At 37.5% G+C, this 21,715-nt stretch overlaps 1 protein-coding gene across 3 annotated transcripts in view; it reads left to right on the top strand.

Moving 5' to 3' along the window:
• The window catches only part of LOC132543191 (protein WWC2-like), a 48,138-nt gene that overhangs the window by 9,443 nt on the left and 16,980 nt on the right, over positions 1-21,715 (top strand). For 2 of the 3 annotated variants that reach the window (XM_060206663.1, XM_060206664.1), the window contains exons 7-23: positions 859-981; positions 1,503-1,654; positions 2,794-2,958; positions 3,645-3,734; positions 6,624-7,457; positions 9,239-9,301; positions 10,295-10,381; positions 10,623-10,809; positions 11,381-11,590; positions 12,489-12,589; positions 13,030-13,133; positions 13,812-13,879; positions 13,974-14,228; positions 15,823-15,918; positions 16,719-16,878; positions 18,051-18,124; positions 19,568-19,597. In XM_060206663.1, coding sequence (XP_060062646.1) covers positions 859-981; positions 1,503-1,654; positions 2,794-2,958; positions 3,645-3,734; positions 6,624-7,457; positions 9,239-9,301; positions 10,295-10,381; positions 10,623-10,809; positions 11,381-11,590; positions 12,489-12,589; positions 13,030-13,133; positions 13,812-13,879; positions 13,974-14,228; positions 15,823-15,918; positions 16,719-16,878; positions 18,051-18,124; positions 19,568-19,597 — 2,799 coding nt within the window. The remainder of the gene's footprint in view (positions 1-858; positions 982-1,502; positions 1,655-2,793; positions 2,959-3,644; positions 3,735-6,623; positions 7,458-9,238; positions 9,302-10,294; positions 10,382-10,622; positions 10,810-11,380; positions 11,591-12,488; positions 12,590-13,029; positions 13,134-13,811; positions 13,880-13,973; positions 14,229-15,822; positions 15,919-16,718; positions 16,879-18,050; positions 18,125-19,567; positions 19,598-21,715) is intronic. The other variant, XM_060206665.1, reaches the window with a different exon arrangement.

Genomic DNA, 21,715 nt, shown 5'->3' with positions numbered 1-21,715 from the left:
AAACATATTGTATTATCAGTAGCAGATAAGTGGATCAGAGACTAGGTCTGGCAACTTATCAACTCTTCTCCATAAGATAATCATTTTGGACAGCCAAACTTATGCTCTTGCATAGCTTCAAGCATCTGCCTGTCCATCATCCATGTAGGATCAACTTTCCCTTTAAGTCACTTATTCTCAATAACCAAGAGACTAAGAATCATGATATTTGGCCTGAAGCATATACTGAAGCTATTCAGTTTCCTTAAATTTGTGACTGATGTATTTTCAAGATCACCGATCAAATGTGTCAAGAAGCTTATGATCAGGGAACAGATATTGCTGTGTTAAATGGTTTCTAAGTTTGTTTAGATTAATGACCATGACACAATATCAAGGTCACGGGGTATAATGTCTCTTGTATAACTTCCTCACAATAACCAAACATTACAGAGTCATGCTTGTCGATGTGATGTCTTAATATTTATGTGCTTTCATTTGTTCTGATGGTCTCAATTTCAATATATCTATTCATAACTGGAGAAGATTTACATATGGTTAGCCTGCGATCATATCATATGGTTTTCTTTTGTACCATGAAATTTTATGGAATAAAAATCAAAGCTTGTGATCACTGTGAAAAGAAATGACCTTGAACCATACGGAAGATCACAGGGTCAAAGTGGTTGAAACCTTCAAAGGATTTTTCTCATAACCCAATACTTTGAGTGTCAGTGATGTGAAATATTGGTGAAAAAATTAAAGTACCAGCATTACAGGTACATTGATCCTCTTGTTTATGTATTTCATGACATTCTTTGTTATCTACATTTAATATGACAGAAATTCAACAGTACTCTACATGATTGTATGTTGCAGTCACTTGCTCGCCTCAAGGATGACTTCTTGACATCTAAAAATAGTGGATCGTCGCCGGATGTCTCCACGCTGTCGATACCTCTCAAGTCTAATACGGCCTCTCAGACAGACCTTCGAGGAGAGGTAGTATCACATTAAAGTCAATCTGTAGTTTTACTTCCTATATTGGTATTACATCGAGGAAATGGTCTGTGGATATAATATCAATATTTCAAGCTCACCTGTCCCAAAGGGCCAAATGAGCTTATGGCATTTGTGCTGTCCCTGTCCCCTGGGGTATGAGGGGCAGGGCTCAAAAGTGGAGATAGAGTAAATTCTTGAAAATCCTTTTTCTGTTGGAATTATTCAATTTTTCCTGAATTGATCTCAAACACTCTGGTATTAAATGAACTTAACTTTGTAGAATTCACCTAACTTCCTTGAGGACAAGGGGCAGGGTTTCATAGGGGAATAAATAAAAGTATTTCAAATAATTTTCCTTCAGTTTAAATTGATCAATTTGACCCAACATCACCAGGTGAGCGATACAGGCTATGAGCTTTGTTTTGAAATGGGTTTTCATGAAATAGGTTTCGATCCACTTTAAGGGCCAATGATGTGAGATGTTAAGTGAGCCCATTGGGACTCTTCTTTTGACTTTGCAGCTTGGTCCAGGCAGTAGTTCCTACATACAAGAGATTACACGATTACGCCTTCAGTACGAAGAATCCCGCAGGCGACTACTCGACCTCAAGCACCAGCTGGCTAATGTGGATGATCAAATGGTGCCAGGGCAGAATGAGTCTGATAAAGACAGGTACTATTTATAGTGACAGGGCAGAATGAGTCTGATAAAGACAGGTACTATTTATAGTGACAGGGCAGAATGAGTCTGATAAAGACAGGTACTATTTATAGTGACAGGGCAGAATGAGTCTGATAAAGACAGGTACTATTTATAGTGACAGGGCAGAATAAGTCTGATAAAGATAGGTACTATTTATAGGGACAGGGCAGAATGAGTCTGATAAAGACAGGTACTATTTATAGTGACAGGGCAGAATGAGTCTGATAAAGACAGGTACTATTTATAGTGACAGGGCAGAATGAGTCTGATAAAGAGTGGTTAGGATCAGTGGTATTAGGGCAGAAGGAGACTGATAAAGACAGGGAAGATTGAATGGTGTTAAGTGTTGACCTAATAAGGATAATTTTGTACCAAGTTAGGAATCCAGTATAACATTCATCCTGGAGAAAAATGAAAAAAACTTTGCCAATGTGAAGATGCGGTGTACAATTTTCCATGTGGAAAAACAACGTTGCTTGTGCAGGACTTCATGATGATCATTTGTACCAAGTTGGAAGTCAGTGGTACCAATGGCCTTATTGGAATTTCCAATCTGCGCTAAAGTCATCAACACTTGTAAGGGTTTTCATCAAGATCATTTGTACTAGAGTTCACAGTCCCATGAACAGATTCCAGTGGTTATTGAATATAAAGCCACATACCAAATTTGGTGAGAATCAGATGACAAATACACAAATTTTTGTGGGGAAAGTTAAAAACAGACAGATAGACGGCCATATGACTATATGATGTCTGCATCTTGATACAGGGCCCTAAATTTGGGAGGAACTTGGACAAGAACAGGTAGAGAAGGACTACTTTGTAAAACATTGAGTAATAAAGACCAGAAGGATAACTATTCTGCAAAACATAGTCAGAAAAAGAGAGATTTACCTAACAATTATTAATCTTGGACACCAGGTTTTAATCACCTTGTTCTTTTTATGAAAATTTTTTTCATGTTTTACCATGTATTTTGAATATAGATTTTGTTACAATATCAGTATTTTCATTTTCATTTAAATGGCAATAAAAATCCTTTACTTTGTTGTTTCAGACAACAACAAACTGTATATGTCTGTTTCTTATGTTCTTGTTTCTTTGTACAGGCTGATGTTGTTGCAAGAAAAGGAACAGCTACTGCGAGAGCTTAAAAGTATTGACCCGAAAGGCCGCAGTGAGGGCGAGATATGCTCAATCTATTCTCAGATTCAACAGCTTGAACAAGACCTTGTCATTGCCATAGATACCTCCAATAAACAAATAGCAGACAGGTAAAGGTTAAGGGAGATAATTTTTGTGGGGAATAAGTAAAGATCAAGTTAGGTTATTTGTTATAGGGATACAAGGGCTGATTGATAAGCTGTGAGTCTTGTATTGAAGAAACAGGGATGTCTTTTGTCAGCTGTACTATTCCTTGACTGTGTAAAGCTGTGTACCCACAGACTGGTGTCATTTGGTCCGTTTATGTTGAAGAGGTAGCAAAATTGACAAAATTACTGAGAGTGAAGTGGTTCAATATTTGCATAACGCCTAGCACCTAAGGATATCCATACTGATATGGTAGCAACACTAGATAATGATGCCTCTTCATATGCTACAGTGGAAAGGAGTGTGGTGGAATTTGAGTATGGCAGGCAGAGCCCAATTTTGGAAATACAAGTTCTTAAAAGTCCTTTTTCAATCCAAGGATATTGTCCAAGTTTGGTCTGAAGCAATTTTTATGAATTGTGAATCTGACATCTGACCACAAGGGTGGGACCCAATAGGGAGATTATATCAGAAATTGTTTGTTATATTTGAAATTCTCTATTAAATGACTGAATAGGAAAATTAGCCAGATGAGTGATGCAGGCCCCATGGGCCTCTAGTCATAAAAGTCAAGTAACTGTTAGGGCCAGTTGGCCTCTCGTCTATTATAAAATTGACCTTCAATATAATGGGAATATTTTTTCTCTAGAATTCAGCTGCAAGAACAGAAATCTTCACTGATGCAGGAATTGTCTGAAGCTACAAGGTTGACAACTTTGCTGGAGTCACAACTTCGCAGGTATATACCATGCTATATCAGTTTACTTCTACCTGTACAATATACTTTCAAGCTCGCATGGGTCAAATGTGTAAAGAAACATTTGGGAATTTTCTGAAGTCTCTTGACACTGATATTTCACCAGTAGGTAACTTCAAATTGAGTACTACAAGTGATTATATAAATGAAAAAAACTTTGTTTTAACTTCACCTCAAGTTATGGAGACATGTGGTACTGATATTTGGTCCGTAGGTACCTAGGATGGAGTGCTACAAGTGTCCTCATTTACAGGGATAAAATATGGTTGAAACTTTGATAAGATTTTCAAGTTAGGCTTTTTTTAAAAGTAAAGATCAAAAGGTCAAGGTCAAAATTTGAAACATTATGATGTGACATTATGAAGCAAAGTTGATTAGAAGATTCATTAAAAAAACTACAGGTACAGTAAATATTTTATGACTATTTACTAAAACTTCAATTTTGAGAAAATGCAGACTTCAAAGACTTAAGGCTTGTTCTATTCCTTCAGATTAAGTTTCTAGTGATGGATTTTTACCTAGTAATTGCCTGTCTTACTCGGATCTGAAATATATTTATTTCTGAGGATCCCAACACACATTTCAGATTCACTTAATATTAATTACTGTTTATTGGACTTTGTTCATAAATTGTGCTATATGTTAAAGGTTTTTGTTTTGTTCCTCATTGAGCTTTCTTGCTACATACATGTTTGATCCTGATGGTATGGAGAAGCCATGAGACTACATGTAATTCTGTTATTTCAGCCTGTCTGTGAGTACCCTGTCCAGACTACATGTAATTCTGTTATTTCAGCCTGTCTGTGAGTACCCTGTCCAGACTACATGTAATTCTGTTATTTCAGTCTGTCTGTGAGTACCCTGTCCAGACTACATGTAATTCTGTTATTTCAGCCTCTCTGTGATTACCCTGTCCAGACTACATGTAATTCTGTTATTTCAGTCTGTCTGTGAGTACCCTGTCCAGACTACATGTAATTCTGTTGTACCCTGTCCAGACTACATGTAATTCTGTTGTACCCTGTCCAGACTACATGTAATTCTGTTATTTCAGCCTGTCTGTGAGTACCCTGTCCAGACTACATGTAATTCTGTTGTTTCAGCCTGTCTGTGAGTACCCTGTCCAGACTACATGTAATTCTGATATTTCAGCCTCTCTGTGAGTACCCTGTCCAGACTACATGTAATTCTGTTATTTCAGCCTGTCTGTGAGTACCCTGTCCAGACTACATGTAATTCTGTTATTTCAGTAATTCTGTTGTACCCTGTCCAGACTACATGTAATTCTGTTATTTCAGCCTGTCTGTGAGTACCCTGTCCAGACTACATGTAATTCTGTTATTTCAGCCTGTCTGTGAGTACCCTGTCCAGACTACATGTAATTCTGTTATTTCAGCCTCTCTGTGAGTACCCTGTCCAGACTACATGTAATTCTGTTATTTCAGCCTGTCTGTGAGTACCCTGTCCAGACTACATGTAATTCTGTTATTTCAGCCTGTCTGTGAGTACCCTGTCCAGACTACATGTAATTCTGTTATTTCAGCCTGTCTGTGAGTACCCTGTCCAGACTACATGTAATTCTGTTATACCTGTGAGTACTGTCCAGACTACATGTAATTCTGTTGTATGTCTGTACCCAGACTACATGTAATTCTGTTATTTCAGAGACTACATGTAATTCTGTTATTTCAGCCTGTCTGTGAGTACCCTGTCCAGACTACATGTAATTCTGTTATTTCAGCCTGTCTGTGAGTACCCTGTCCAGACTACATGTAATTCTGTTATTTCAGCCTGTCTGTGAGTACCCTGTCCCTGTCCAGACTACATGTAATTCTGTTATTTCAGCCTGTCTGTGAGTACCCTGTCCAGACTACATGTAATTCTGTAATTTCAGCCTGACAGTGAGTACCCTGTCCAGACTACATGTACTTCCTGTCCAGACTACATGTAATTCTGTTATTTCAGCCTGTCTGTGAGTACCCTGTCCAGACTACATGTAATTCTGTTATTTCAGCCTGTCTGTGAGTACCCTGTCCAGACTACATGTAATTCTGTTATTTCAGCCTGTCTGTGAGTACCCTGTCCAGACTACATGTAATTCTGTTATTTCAGCCTGTCTGTGAGTACCCTGTCCAGACTACATGTAATTCTGTTATTTCAGCCTGTCTGTGAGTACCCTGTCCAGACTACATGTAATTCTGTTATTTCAGCCTCTCTGTGAGTACCCTGTCCAGACTACTTGTAATTTTGTTATTTCAGCCTGTCTGTGAGTACCCTGTCCAGACTACATGTAATTCTGTTATTTCAGCCTGTCTGTGAGTACCCTGTCCAGACTACATGTAATTCTGTTGTACCCTGTCCAGACTACATGTAATTCTGTTATTTCAGCATGTCTGTGAGTACCCTGTCCAGACTACATGTAATTCTGTTGTACCCTGTCCAGACTACATGTAATTCTGTTGTACCCTGTCCAGACTACATGTAATTCTGTTATTTCAGCCTCTCTGTGAGTACCCTGTCCAGACTACATGTAATTCTGTTATTTCAGCCTGTCTGTGAGTACCCTGTCCAGACTACATGTAATTCTGTTGTACCCTGTCCAGACTACATGTAATTCTGTTATTTCAGTAATTCTGTTGTACCCTGTCCAGACTACATGTAATTCTGTTATTTCAGTAATTCTGTTGTACCCTGTCCAGACTACATGTAATTCTGTTATTTCAGCCTGTCTGTGAGTACCCTGTCCAGACTACATGTAATTCTGTTATTTCAGCCTGTCTGTGAGTACCCTGTCCAGACTACATGTAATTCTGTTATTTCAGCCTGTCTGTGAGTACCCTGTCCAGACTACATGTAATTCTGTTATTTCAGCCTCTCTGTGAGTACCCTGTCCATGTCATCAGGCTCTAGTCTAGGATCCCTTGGCTCCCTTTCCTCCTGTAGCCATAGTTCCCTCACCTCACTCAGCATGGTTGATATCTACCAGCAGCAGTCGTCAGAAACCAATCTTCATGACCTTCACCGTAGGTTAGAAAAGTTGTTGAAAGGACACAGTATTTCTCCTATACACGAGAACCCACAGGCTGGGTTAGACATCACATCAGCTGCAACCCGGGGGTACATGGAGAGTATCAAGGCCAGCAATACAGAACTATCTTCATCCATGAGGTCAATATCATCACGTTCATCATTATCATCAGTTTCTCCCCCAATGTCTCCATATGATGTAGGTCCACCCCCGTCTTACCAGGACCACATCACCTCTGTGGAGAGGCAGCGCGTTGGATTCTTTGGTAATAACAGCAGCTTGAATCCAAGTACGACAAATAGTACTAATAGTACAGAAACTGAGCAATCAAAAGTAGTGTTAGATGCTCCTTATCATCAACTCAGCTCTGAAAACAGTGCAAGGACTAATCTGTTTATCGGGGCCTCTCTCAACAATAGGCCAGTACTTGGGGCAGGGGAACAACTTCTAGATCCAGCTACACAAACATCTGGACCCAAGAAGATTCCTCCTCCTCAATATCCAGATAATATGGAAGTGATGTCTAATCCGCCACTCAGTCCGATCAGTGAGAGTAGCTCAGGTGTGGGGAATAATCTGTCAGGTGGAAATACCCGAAGTGTTTCCGCTGCTGTCAGTGATGAGTCGGTGGCAGGGGACAGTGGAGTGTTTGAGGCATCGATGAACATCACTAAGAGGTTAGTATTTAATATCTTAATCTTCTCTTTTTAGGTTATAATTGAATAACTTTGCCTGATGTTGTAAGGAGATAACTGGTTAGTGATGGGACTAAGTGAGGGGATGTAGTGAAGGGACTCAGTAAGGGGACTTAGTGAAGGGACTCAGTAAGGGGACTTAGTGAAGGGACTCAGTGAGGCGACTTAGTGAAGGGACTCAGCGAGGCGACTTAGTGAAGGGACTCAGTGAGGGGACTTAGTGAAGGGACTCAGTGAGGGGACTTAGTGAAGGGACTCAGTGAGGGGACATAGTGAAGGGACTCAGTGAGGGGTCTTAGTGAAGGGACTCAGTAAGGGGACTTAGTGAAGGGACTCAGTGAGGCGACTTAGTGAAGGGACTCAGTGAGGGGACTTAGTGAAGGGACTCAGTGAGGGGACATAGTGAAGGGACTCAGTAAGGGGTCTTAGTGAAGGGACTCAGTGAGGGGACTTAGTGAAGGGACTCAGTGAGGGGACATAGTGAACGGACTCAGTAAGGGGACTTAGTGAAGGGACTCAGTGAGGGGACTTAATGAAGGGAGGTAGTGAGGGGACTTAGTGAAGGGACTCAATGAGGGAACTGATCTTTGATGGGGAAAGGAAGTAGGTTAGATAGAGGAGTGGTCAGTTGGGAAACTTATAAGTGAAGGAACTTACTAAGGAAACTTGGATGAATTGTTTAGAAGGGAACTGGTTTTTGAGGTCAAGGTCATGAGGGTGTTGGTTGGTGAGGGGAGTTGTTACAGAAAAGCTTTGGTATCATGAATGTTTCCTCAAATCTCAAGCACAAGTCTTAAGTTTGAACATAGCAAAAATTTTTTTTATCAAAGCTTGTGGTGTTTAGTGATGCTAAAGTTAACCTATGCTATCTTGTGATGAACTCTTCAGGCAGAAAGGAATGGGTTTTTTATGTGCAGCAGTTATTGGCATGAGCTTGCAACTGTACTTAAAACGGTGAATTGGAGCAGGATGATAAAGTGTTGATAGATTTTTAGGTCATTTGACCCAAAGGGTCAGAATAACATATAGCCACTGTGTTTTGTCTGTTGTCGTGTGCCATGCATAAACTTTCCATTCAAATGATTTCTTCTCAATAACCAAAAGCTTAAAGCTGCATGGTATTGGGCCTGTAGCATGATGAGATGAAGGGCTACTGAGTTTGTTAAGATGAATGACCTGGACCTGCTTTCAAGGTCAGGGGTCAAATATGTTAAAATCTTTAAATGACTATTTCCCAATAACCAAAATGCCCAAATTCCTATTATTAGGCTTGTAGCATGCTTGATTTTAGGGCTACCAAGGTTGATAATATTAATTACCTTGACTTGGAGTTAGGGCTACCAAGGTTGATAATATTAATTACCTTGACTTGGAGTTAGGGCTACCAAGGTTGATAATATTAATTACCTTGACTTGGAGTTAGGGCTACCAAGGTTGATAATATTAATTACCTTGACTTGGAGTTAGGGCTACCAAGGTTGATAATATTAATTACCTTGACTTGGAGTTAGGGCTACCAAGGTTGATAATATTAATTACCTTGACTTGGAGTTAGGGCTACCAAGGTTGATAATATTAATTACCTTGACTTGGAGTTAGGGCTACCAAGGTTGATAATATTAATTACCTTGACTTGGAGTTAGGGCTACCAAGGTTGATAATATTAATTATCTTTTTCTGTCTGTCACAGTGTTGTATATATACATATGGTCTGTCTGTTTGTTACATTTTTCAGAGAATTCTGTTGTTTCATTGTGTTTCAGGGATGTACTGGATGAGGCATTGGAGATGAATTTAGAAAGTGCTCAAATACAGATAAAACTGAGGTAATTCTGACTATTACAAAAAAGTTTATGATATGTAACACGATACTAACTTGTGATACTTTCGGATTGTGATGATAACTTTAGTGATGTTAAAAGGAAGAAAAGTTAAATTTTATTGTCAGATTAAAATCTTAAGATTAGAGTCAGTAACTTGATATTCCTGTTACTAGAATGAAAAGCACAAGAAATTGGTATAAACCTGATAGACTAGAAACAATCAACATGATGCATTTCTTTTTTTGTTTAAAATTCAAAAAGTCAAACAAAATTTGAAAAATAGTAGGTTGTTTACAAAACAAAACTTTCGCTATTAATTTGACAAGTCATAATACAGCGGGATGACGGAATGATCATGATATGAAACTCAAAATCTATCAGTATGTTGTGATATTTGTTAATTATTACAGCATAATTAGTTATCATTGGAAGTTAATCATTATGGAAGAAAAGGATTTTTAGATCACCTGGCCTGAATGTGCCCTTTTGCCCAAGGATGCTTCAGACTAAAATTTGGACAAATGTTGTCATTCCTAGGGTCTCACAATTCCCCTTTGGGAGGGAGTAAAGTTCACTACAGGAAAAATAGATTTTGAGCATAATTTAGAAATATTTCAAACTGGGTTAGAAGTATGAGTGAAGGATGATGGCTTGATGGTATGCGCCTATTGCTCTTGGCTGTCCCCAAGGGGCTGATGGGCAGGGCCGAAAGGGATCAAATTGACTCAAGATCAAAAATCTTCTTCTCAACACCCAGTTATTGCAGGATCAAACGCTCTTTGTGATTTGAAGGGTATTAGGTGCTTTGCCAAATTTTGAATTTCATCACTCAAAGGCCAAACATTTCTCCCTGGGGAGGAGGTGAATTTTCTTAAAATTTTATATAAATATTGTATTTTCTGTTCCCTTTTTGGCACCCCAGTGGGTCAGATTCACCATTTACAAAGTATCAAGTCATCATGGAAATAACTGTATAATTCTGTTTGTTATGTGTAGATATGATCACGTTGATGGCAGTTTGGTGGTGGTACTGGAACAGGCCCGAAATCTATCAGCATTAGCTTTCTCTGCAGGAAGCAAAGTGTAAGTTGATACTATTGTAGAGACAGGAGGTAGACATTTTCTCTCTGTCTGATCTCAGCATAACAGATCTTCTCAATTCTCAATTCATCTCATAAACAATTGTTCTGAACAGATCTCAAAATCAATTGTTCTGAACAGATAACAAAATTAATTGTTCTGAACAGATAACAAACACAGTTATTCTTAATTGATCTTTGTGATTAAGGAATCATTGAAAATTATTGCTTTTTATATGAAATAGATATATAAAGGCTGCCCTTCTACCCCAAAACATGGACCTGATGTGGGAAACACAGCCATCTTCTGACCTCAAACATCCTTCCTTCTGTCAGGCATTCCGAACAAAAGTTGCTAAATCAAAACTACAGAACAAAACACTGCAGGTTCATGTGTGGAGCCTGCATCAGGAACTTGGCAAAGAGTGTCTGGTAAGTCATGAATAAAACAAACACCTTTAAGTTATGTCCTCAAAAAATACCGCCAACCAATGTTATCATTTCTGTTATAGAAACCACCAACCAGTATTATTGTCAGTCTAAAGGTTTTGACCTCAATCTCAACCTATTTTCAGGGTCATAGGCCTAGAACTTAAATAATCTTTTGAATATCCTGAATACCCAAAGGTACTCTTCCGTTGTAGGTTTTTGAAGTATTTTTTACCAGATTTGGTTTTGAGTTTATCCTTAGGGGAATAGAACTTATTTTTTTGTAAATTAAGGGCCTAGGCTCCTTTTAGAGGTGACCTGGGTATGGGAAATAAAGGTACATGTAAGTGTTTGGAATCATTCTTTTCTGCTTGTATATAGATGTTCTTCATCTGTTGGGAAAAACTTGGCAGTATCATTGTGAATAAAAATCTTTTTATAAGAAAGTTGGAATATTCAGGTGAGTGATGAAGGCCCTTTTTGCCTCTTGTCATTAAAGCATTTACCAATATTTTGTGATTAACAATAATATTTTACTGACAGAATTAAGAGTTTTTTTTTTTTTTTTAAATAGGGATGTGCACAAGTAAGCCTGGCTGACTTTGATGCCAGCATCTCGTCCATACGGTGGTACAATGTACTCAGTTTCAAGTTTATGCAGTCAGATTCCACCACCAGTAAGCCTCTTCTGGACAGTCAAAAGGACGATAAGAGTTCTGCACCATCAGAAAAATCATCCTTGCCTTCTTCAAACAACTTTCCACCGATTTCATCATCACAACAGGTATAGTATTGACTTTGTGACCAATCATCACAACAGGTATAGTATTGACTTTGTGAGCCATTATCACAACAGGTATAGTATTGACTTTGTGACTCATCATCACAACAGGTATAATTATTGCATCTGTGAATTTGATACCACCCCCTGCTCGAGGGCGGAGCTCGACGGGACGAGAGCAACCCCGGCAGGAATGCCTAAAACACCCAAGGGTTCAGAACCGGAGGCGGAAGACTTAGAAGGCTTACTTCCCCCTACCGGAAGAAGAGGATGAATCCCTCTTCCGGCGGGATATTCGCCAGACAGGCATGGGAGCCTTGGCAGTAGACTCTGTGTGCAAACAAAGTTCACACGACAAAGTCTGGCTGCAAGGCAGGCAAAGGGGACAGACATCATGGGGGTTCCATTCTCCGTAGAAATGGGAACACCCATGTGCTGACTCCCGACATAACCCGGCACTATCCATCGTTGAAACAATACTCTGTATAGGTATTCTACTGTGGAGGCACTACTATTATAACAAGATGACAAATGGCACTGTTTGCGCTCTGTCCTTAAGTCCAAACTTGTAATGATGATAAGATAAAGTATTGTCAGACTTCTTACATCCAGAATTTGTCTATCATGGTTTGTTATAGCAGTTTCTTTAAGTTTCTAGAAATGTTATATTTTGTGTAATTAAGAGCAAAACCAAAGGAGAGCAGAAAAGAAAAGGAAAAGATCCAACTTAAAAACAAAGATTAAACAATGGTTGGTGCCAAGATCCCTCTGAGAGATAGATGTATTGTTCAATTAACTTTTATTACTTAAAGACGCATTTGAATTTCATAACAGAACTATATGCTCTTCATTAACTCTGACAAGAATTTGAGTACTACTTCAAAATGTTCTGTGATTTCAGACGGAACCTCTTGATAAAGTGAAGCAACTACTGGAGGCTTCATCAGCACGATTACAAAGAACAGTAGAGGACCGTGCCATGGATAGTACCCGTGACAACAGGTAAAGTCAAATAATATAGTGGGGCAAGCTATAAAGTCTTTTTTTCATCCCTCCATGCACATGCAACATGCTCAAGACTTCTCATGCTCTAAATTTCTGAAATTCACCCTGTTAACATCAGCTGGAATTTATCAGAGATGGTCCTGATTAAGTGTTTTTATTTTTATGCTCCCCAAGGTCTGAGAGTGTTACCATGGAAACACATTGTAGGCTTCTGATTGGTCAAAAACAAGATAGTATCTGAGTTTGCTGAAAATAGGTTTAGGGGGATGACAAATACAATAATACCATTTGGATTCGTGGTGACCAAATGAATGCCTCTTGAAGGAATGACTATTGTTGACTGGGGAGAGTGTGGGGTGTATTATTCAGCCATCCTGGCGACAGTTCTAGTTTTACATGAGGTTGATACAGGCCATGTTTACCTCTTGCTTTTGTAGTCACTTCAGAAATACTCATCCTACTGTAGCTTCATTAAAGGAGGAAAGCAGTGACGAGTCGACCATCATATCATCACAGACATCTACACTGACAAGAAATCAGGGTAAGTCCAACAACACCACATGGACGTCAGATAATGTCCTACTACATCTCTCGCACATCTGTTCTGATGAGAAATCGATCGAGGTCCAATATCACCTTATAGACATCTTATCTCACAAGACATCAGCTAGGTACAGTGTCATCTTATACACATCTTATCTCACGAGACATCAGCTAGGTCCAGTGTCCTCTTATAGACATCTACTCTCTCAAGACATCAGCTAGGTCCAATGTCATCTTATAGACATCTTATCTCACGAGACATCAGCTAGGTCCAATGTCATCTTATTGACGTCTACTCTCTCAAGAGACTAGGTCTAATAACATCCGATTAAGATTAACTCTTATAAAAAATCATACTGGATCCAATGCCATCCCACACTTAATCTTGTGAAAAATCAGGCTAGGACCAAGGACATCTCGTGCACATTTACTCAAGTGAGAAATCAAGTTAAGGATATTTGTATTAAGACATTGTTGCTTGAAATAAGTTTCTATGTCAAGGTTAAAATCATGAGATTGAATTCAAAGACTCACAGAATTTTTGGGGTAATTATCTACAGTATAAGACTATGGGTAGAACTTCAGAAAGAGAGAAGGAATTATAAGTAGTTTGTCCTGAATTAAATTTTCTTAATGGTTTTGAAGTTTAGTAATTTGACAATATTCATTGCTTTAGGTCCGGAAGACATGGAGTATCACACAGGATTCTCTATGGGGCCTGACGAGGATGAAGAAGAGGAAGTAGTGAGTACTCTTACAGCATTTTTTTTTTCTGATCAAAGTCTGAAGTGACCTATCGCCTTTTATTTGCTGATTAAAAATTTGTGTTATTTTACAGGACTATGATGATCTACATATCCAAGGAATACTCAGCCAGTATGAGCAGAGGGTTGACAGTGAGAACTCTGACCAGGAAGATCTGGTGACCACCTGTGACAAGGAGACCAATACTGATGGTATATATGCCACAGCCCAGCCAACCATCAAGTATCGCCCTTCCCTGCCATGTGTGGCCAGTTCTCGCAGCAGCACAATTCGCCGCTCCCAAACCTTCTCCCCGGCTTGTAGGCCAGGCAATAGCTATGTCTGCAAGGTAAATATAGTAAATAAGGATATGATTACAAGTATCTCCTGTAGTAAATTAGGTATGGCCTGGAGTGAAAGAAACCTCTGTGTAGTATCATTCAGTCAAGGATATCGGTCTTAGTGATGACAAGGTCACCGTTACTATAAACAGAAATCAACTTTTTATGTTACTACTCCACAGAATGCATTCCTGAACTGATTGGTATGAGACTCCTCACACATGATCACAAGCATCTCTTGTAGAAAGGTTCAACTTCCAACTTTGTGTAGTCAAAAACTAGGTCACTATTACTATGAAAAGAAAATAACAAAACCTTTTATGGCTTTGCTCTACTGACTGCATTTCTAAACTGAATAGTACAAAAGTTCACATATATAATCACAAACATTACTGGTACAATTTTGACTTCCGACCTTGTGCAGACAAATACTAGGTCATTATTTATAGAAACTAACAAAATTTTCACATCATTGCTCTGAAGACTCCATTGCTTCTCCGCTTTATACCAAACTTCACACATGAGTTCACAAATTTCACCTTTAATGTCCTTCTGGTGGTGAGCTTCATGTCCTTCTGGTGGTGAGCTTTATGATGCTCTTCATTATACTGTTGAAACTTGTCTCAAAATCACTTGAGTCGAAATATTTCCAAGTCACAATGTTTTTCCAGCTAAACTCTGTAATTTTAGTTCAGATGACTCAAATTTCATTGAGTCGTTCTCTCGAAACTAATTTTTGTCAAAACATTGGCACAATTTCTGGCAAAATCAGTCCATACATACACAGAGAATAATGTCACCAGTGCATAAAACGTGGCTGATTACAGCATATCTGTCCATAGAGCACACAACATTTAATCTCAGGTGGTTAATTACTAGTTTAATTATCCAATTAAAAATTTGCTTCTTAATTAGTGTCGCCATCCTGTAGCAGTGACTTACCTGTATGTTAAACAAGTATCGCAATTACACAAGACATGAAAACATTTAGCTTGGTTACATGCATCTTAAGAAATGATAAAAACTAAACCTTCAAACCAGTACAAACGTTTTGACAAAATCTGCACAATTTTGAGAGAAACTGATTTTTGAGCCTGTTTACTAAAGGACTAAAACAGGTAAACACTTTGTAGTGACACGTTTTTCATGTTTATTTATTCATAATAAAGTAATCTTAATATGATCTGTAGCTTTATACATTGTGTCTGGTTTGGATGAATAAACAGTAAAAGGAGAAAGTAGAAATTTGTTTCTGTTTATAATTATTGACTGCCATTTCAAATAATAGATTAAATGTTTATACCACGGTATACTGTGCTGTCCTAGCCCTACTTCGTTTGAACCACAATCAATGTCAGGAAACTGATATCGTCAGCCTAATTTGGACACTTTGTTTAAATAGAAATTCAGATAAGTCAAAATATTTTCAATGATCCCTTGAATTTCAAGATAAGGAGTTTAGACTGTAGTGACATGCCTGTATGTTTGGTGGTATGTGGTTGTGTGAGAGGATGTGTGTGCATGTGTGTATAAGATATTACTTGAACAAAGCACTGCAGAACCTTTCGTTTTCCTAAAAAGTAACTATTTGACTTTTTTTAGCTGAATCGCAGTGACAGTGATAGTTCAATGCCTCACTTTAAAAAAGGGCCCTTCCAGAGACACTCTGCAGAACGCCGCAGCTTGAGGTGGAAAAGGGTATGTATTTTAGATAAATTACCACATCATTGTGTACTGTTAGAAATAATGCCCTTTCTGTACATTGTAGGACTGAACACAAATGGGACTTGTAGAATATTATAAGTTTCTGTACATTGTAGGACTGAACACAAATGGGACTTGTAGAACATTATAAGTTTCTGAACATTGTAGGACTGAACACAAATGGGACTTGTAGAACATTATAAGTTTCTGTACATTGTAGGACTGAACACAAATGGGACTTGTAGAACATTATAAGTTTCTGTACATTGTAGGACTGAACACAAATGGGACTTGTAGAACATTATAAGTTTCTGTACATTGTAGGACTGAACACAAATGGGACTTGTAGAACATTATAAGTTTCTGTACATTGTAGGACTGAACACAAATGGGACTTGTAGAACATTATAAGTTTCTGTACATTGTAGGACTGAACACAAATGGGACTTGTAGAATATTATAAGTTTCTGTACATTGTAGGACTGAACACAAATGGGACTTGTAGAACATTATAAGTTTCTGTACATTGTAGGACTGAACACAAATGGGACTTGTAGAATATTATAAGTTTCTGTACATTGTAGGACTGAACACAAATGGGACTTGTAGAATATTATAAGTTTCTGTACATTGTAGGACTGAACACAAATGGGACTTGTAGAACATTATTAGTTTCTGTACATTGTAGGACTGAACACAAATGGGACTTGTAGAATATTATAAGTTTCTGTACATTGTAGGACTGAACACAAATGGGACTTGTAGAATATTATATGTGAAAATCTTTGTTATAGGCTACTATCTGTGGTACAAAAGGTGAAAAGATTCCTCTTCGGACATCCATTGACCTTGAACTTGACCTTCAAGCTTCACAGATGAAACTGAGCCATCTGGACGACGACATTCATCGCTTGAGAGAACTGACAGTCACCCTGGAGCAAGCCAAGGCAAAAGGTAAAAATAATACCGAACTTTTATCATGTACATATGTTATGTTGTTACAAACATTTATGAACTAGACTGAGACCAAAAGTTGAGAAGAAATTGAATCAGCCAACATCTGGTAATAAGTTAACCTGTATTTTGCTATTTAGTAGAATTATAATTTTTTATTGTCCTGTAGTAAACAGAATTATCAAGATTTTACTGCAGTGTTAAGGACCTATGTACACAGGATTAACTAGTTAGCTCACTTGGTTAAAAGGTTTGGTGAGCTTACGCCCCATCGCAGTGTTCAGGGTCCATCAACTTTACTATAATTGGTTCTAGTCTTGAATGAATAAAGTGATTTTCACCAAATTTAGTTAGAAATGTCTTAGGAGGAAGGGGAATCAAGTTTAAATAAATATTGGTTCTCGGCCCGAAGGTACCTGAAGGGTAGGGCCCAAAAGGGGAAATCTAGCAAGTTCTTTAACTTCCTTCTTATTCTGTAGATATGGTTAGATTTTGCCCAAATTTGGTCTGAAGCATTGTTGAGTGGAAGGGAATCACTTTTGTATAAACAAAAATCTCAACCATCTCGGGCAAGAGATATAAGGCAAAAAAGGGGACGTAGTGCAAATTCTTTAAATCCTACTCCTTCTACAGGAACGATTAGATTTTGCCCAAATGTCGTCTGAAGCATTGTTGAATGAATGGGAATCAAATTTTGTATCAGTGATGTTTAAGGATATTGTCCAAGGTTGGTCTGAAGTAATTTTCATGACTAGTGAATCTGAATTCAGTTTGACCACAAAGCTTGTACCCAAAAATAGGGAAATTAGATCTGAAATTATTTGTCATTTGAAATTCTTTATTAAATGGCTGAGTAGCTATGTTAACCATTTGAGCAATGCAGGCCCCTTTGGCCTCCTGTTATTGAAATAGATTCAGGACAATAATTGATATTTTAATTTTAACTTAAATTTATGTGAAAAATAAATTGAACATTAGTCAAAAAATGATTTCATGTTGGAAAAGTTCTGAGCTTTATCGTGTGAGAGAAGTTCTTTCAATTTTGTGTCAGAGGAGCTGTATGAATTTGAAAAAAAAAAAAAAGATAAATGTGATTGTATTTGATGAATACTATGAATTTGGTTGTGTAAGAGAATTTAAATTACTTAAATAAATAACTATTTGTTTTGAAGGAGAAACAGAACTTCCATCCTGGTTGACAGACGATGAACACTTCCAAAAACTACTGACAGATGCTGATAGAATGGTAAGTAACAAATAAACTTTGTCCTACTGTACACCAGGAGATCTTTCTCACGTAAATATCATAGTAAACATTGTAACTGTAAACTAGCACATATTTGTTAATGTAAATATGCTGTTTTATACGGTGGATACGACCAAAATGTCATGTGCTCTCCACTGTCCATAAACTTTTCTTTTAAGACTCCTTCTTAATTACTTGGTGGATTTCACTCCTGATTGGTCGGAGACGATATTAGGAAGGGACAATGATATATTAAATGTGCATGAAGCGATTTCAAGATTGTCCTGACTAAATCTGGTTTTTCAGTTTCATCAAAAATCCAACATATTTAATGTTAAGCAAAAAGTCTGACCTACTTCTCAAGTTTCATTTACACCAATGAAATAAATATTTGCAGTGTTTGATCAGTTAAGGAGAAGAAACAGGATATGTTGTTATATTTTAGCCTGGTCAAAACTTTCACGTGTAGCCAGAGTAACCATTTTGTAACATGATTGCATTACTGTTATCATGAACAAAACCTACTATTGATGAGTTTCTGATACTTTCTAGGAATGTTCAAAATTTGAATTCATCAGATTTGTCAGACCACCACCTGCAAATTCTGTGGTCTGTCTGTCCACCCATCGATTGTCAGATGACTGTTAGGGCCATGACCCTGTTGTATATATAAGTTCTTTTCTTGGTCCCAAGTTGTGCATTGTCTGATGTCGGGACTGACCCCAAAAAACATTAGCCAACTGGCATCCATCATGGGTTTTGATAGTAAACCGTTTGTTATTGCTATTCTTTAGAAATAATGAATCATTTATAAATTTTATATGTAGCATCCTTGTGGTCCTGAGTTGTGATCAGAGAAACAAAATGGCCAATAGATGTCCATTTTTACAGTAATGATTTGTTATTACTGTTTCTAGAGAAATACTGAACGGATCATTCTCCTCTTGGTCCCTAGTTGTATATTCAGATTGATTGACAGTGGCAATTTTTTTTGGTTATTTCTAACATAATGCTAGATGAATCTTTCCCAGATTTTATGCGTGGGTTCCCTTTGGTTTGACATTGTACCCTTATGGTCTTGCAAACTGATCACAAAAATAAAATGGTTAACTTGTATTTTGCCGATGAAAAATTTGCTATTTCTATTTCTTGAAAAGCGCCTCATGGATTTTTCTCATATTTCATATGTATGTTCCCTTTGGTCCCTCATTATGGCTTTTCAGTTCTGTGACTGATCAGAAACAAAATGGCAAATAAAAAAAATTAATAAGAAAATGGAAAAGATACTCTTCAAATAAGAAAAGTGAAAAGAAAGAATTTTGGCATTTACACTCCTTCATAGGATCAAGAGTAGATTGACATTGTACTTCTGTATTCGGGTTTGATATTCTGCTTCAGAAACGGGTTTCAAGCTTTTATGTATCATTGTAAATTTTATTACAGATATTGTATAGGCATCGGTCAGCACAAGAAGTAAGATATGGATTTTTTTTTAGATAAAAAGCATGTCGTTCTTATGTGAATGGTCTGCTAACCTTGTCTGTTAACCAAAAATACTAAATGGAAATCTGTCCAGAAGCTATTGTATTCCCAGCAGCTTCCATAATATAAATGTCATCATGGTATATTGTGCTCACATCTGGGCTATATGCTAAATTAACCTACATGGAACATTTTATATCAACTAGTTTTTAGTTCACCCAGCCAAAAGGGCTAATGGAGCTTTTGGCATACCATGGCACACATTGTCTGTACCTTCATACATATCACTGCTAGTCATGAATGACTGAGAGAGTTTTGACTCAATTTGGTCTGAGGCATCAAAGGGTGAAGGGGAATCAATTTTGTTAAATCAATATGAGGGCAGGGCCCAGGATGGGAATTGGAGCAAATCTTTAAATCCTATTCCTCCTATAGGAATAATTTAATTTTGCTCAAATTTGATCTGAAGCATCCTATGATGAAGAGGAATCAATTTTGTAAAAAGGGAGAGATGGGAAATGAAAGGGGAAGTAAAGTGAATTAATTCAAATTGTTCTTATTCTTAGGAATAATTGAAATTTATCTTTGTTTGGACTGAAACATCTATAGATGAAGGAAATTCAATATCGTATTGATAATACGTCATCTTCCCATGGGGCAGAGGGGCAGAGACTTATAGAAGATAGATATAAATCTTTGAAATGCTTTTCATATAGTTTAGGTGAAATAATTTCAACTAAACCAGCTGAGAGATATAGGCCCTGTGGGCCTCTTGTTATTACACAGCCATTTCTCAGATGAGTCCTATAGTGTTACCCTTACCTGTCAGTCCGTAATTTATCGTGATTTTGCTGAAACTCATTTACTTGTTATTAAAAGGACACAGATATATAACTGATCTGGTTCATGTCTATAGTTATGATGATATGCAGGTCAAGTATTGTTAAAGTTTTCTCTCTTTCTCAAAGCTACAGTCAGTTAACTTAGGAGTTAATAAAAAATTTTAGGGATGTCAATAGATATTCACATATTTAGATATTTGTTCAGTAGGCAGATATTTGATTGGGACAATGGTATTCAAATATTTAAATATTTGTTCAGTAGGCAGATATTTGATTGGGACAATGGTATTCAAATATTTAAATATTTGTTCAGTAGGCAGATATTTGATTGGGACAATGGTATTCAAATATTTAAATATTTGTTCAGTAGGCAGATATTTGAATGGGACAATTGTAATATATCAATTCGTGGAAGATCACTAAAATCAGTCTGTTCACTGTTGACGAATTTACAATTTTCATTTTGAAAAGAATTTTGTTAGCTAAACCATCAACTTAAGGTATTATTAGTGTTCAAAGTTGTATACTTGTACAATTCATCATGACACTAATAAGTCTTTCACCAGAGGGCCTGATGCCAGCCCTACCCAGGTAAGTTTTGCACTTTGTGATACAACAAAGATCAAAGCCATACCTGTAATATTGTCTTGAACATCAGTCTTAACTAATTGTCAGTCACTTCTGTTGGACATTTATGGAGGGATATATTTGTTTGGTGCATCACGTTGTTTAATTTCCATTAGAAATATTTCAAACTTAGTTAGAATTATGAGCAAGGTATAATGGCTAGATGGTATACACACATTTATCCTGACTGACCTCCAGGGGTTGATGAGTGGGGTCAAAAATTGGTGCAATTGACTTAAATTTCAAAAAACCTTTCAACACCTAGGCTTGGTAAAATCAAATGCTCTTCATGGATTGAAGCTTTTTAAGGTGCTTTAATTACCAAAATGGGTTTAACATTTCATCCGAGGGGGAAGGTTAACGTTTATTTCTGACAGGAAATAATTCTGTAAGAATTATTAACACAGAATGACAGTAGTGATGGTGTGCATGTATTGACACTGGCTTACTGCCATCAATGTCACAATTTCTTTATCATGCTACCTAAAAGCTACTTACCCTTTAACCTTTATATTCAATATTTCATATCTTGGGTGACTGTCAGGTCTGCTAGGCCTCTTGTTATATGTTACTGTCGTTATATTGGAAAAAAATAGAGTCACTGTAGGTACCATTCTGTTGTGTATTGGTAAAAAATGAT

Source organism: Ylistrum balloti, unplaced genomic scaffold, assembly GCF_031769215.1.
Source record: "Ylistrum balloti isolate Yb309-2 unplaced genomic scaffold, AGI_CSIRO_Ybal_v1 Utg369742, whole genome shotgun sequence".
In the NCBI taxonomy this organism is placed as follows: Eukaryota; Metazoa; Mollusca; class Bivalvia; order Pectinida; family Pectinidae; genus Ylistrum; species Ylistrum balloti.
Note: the sequence above shows the minus strand (reverse complement) of the source record. Positions and strands in the feature narration are given on the sequence as shown.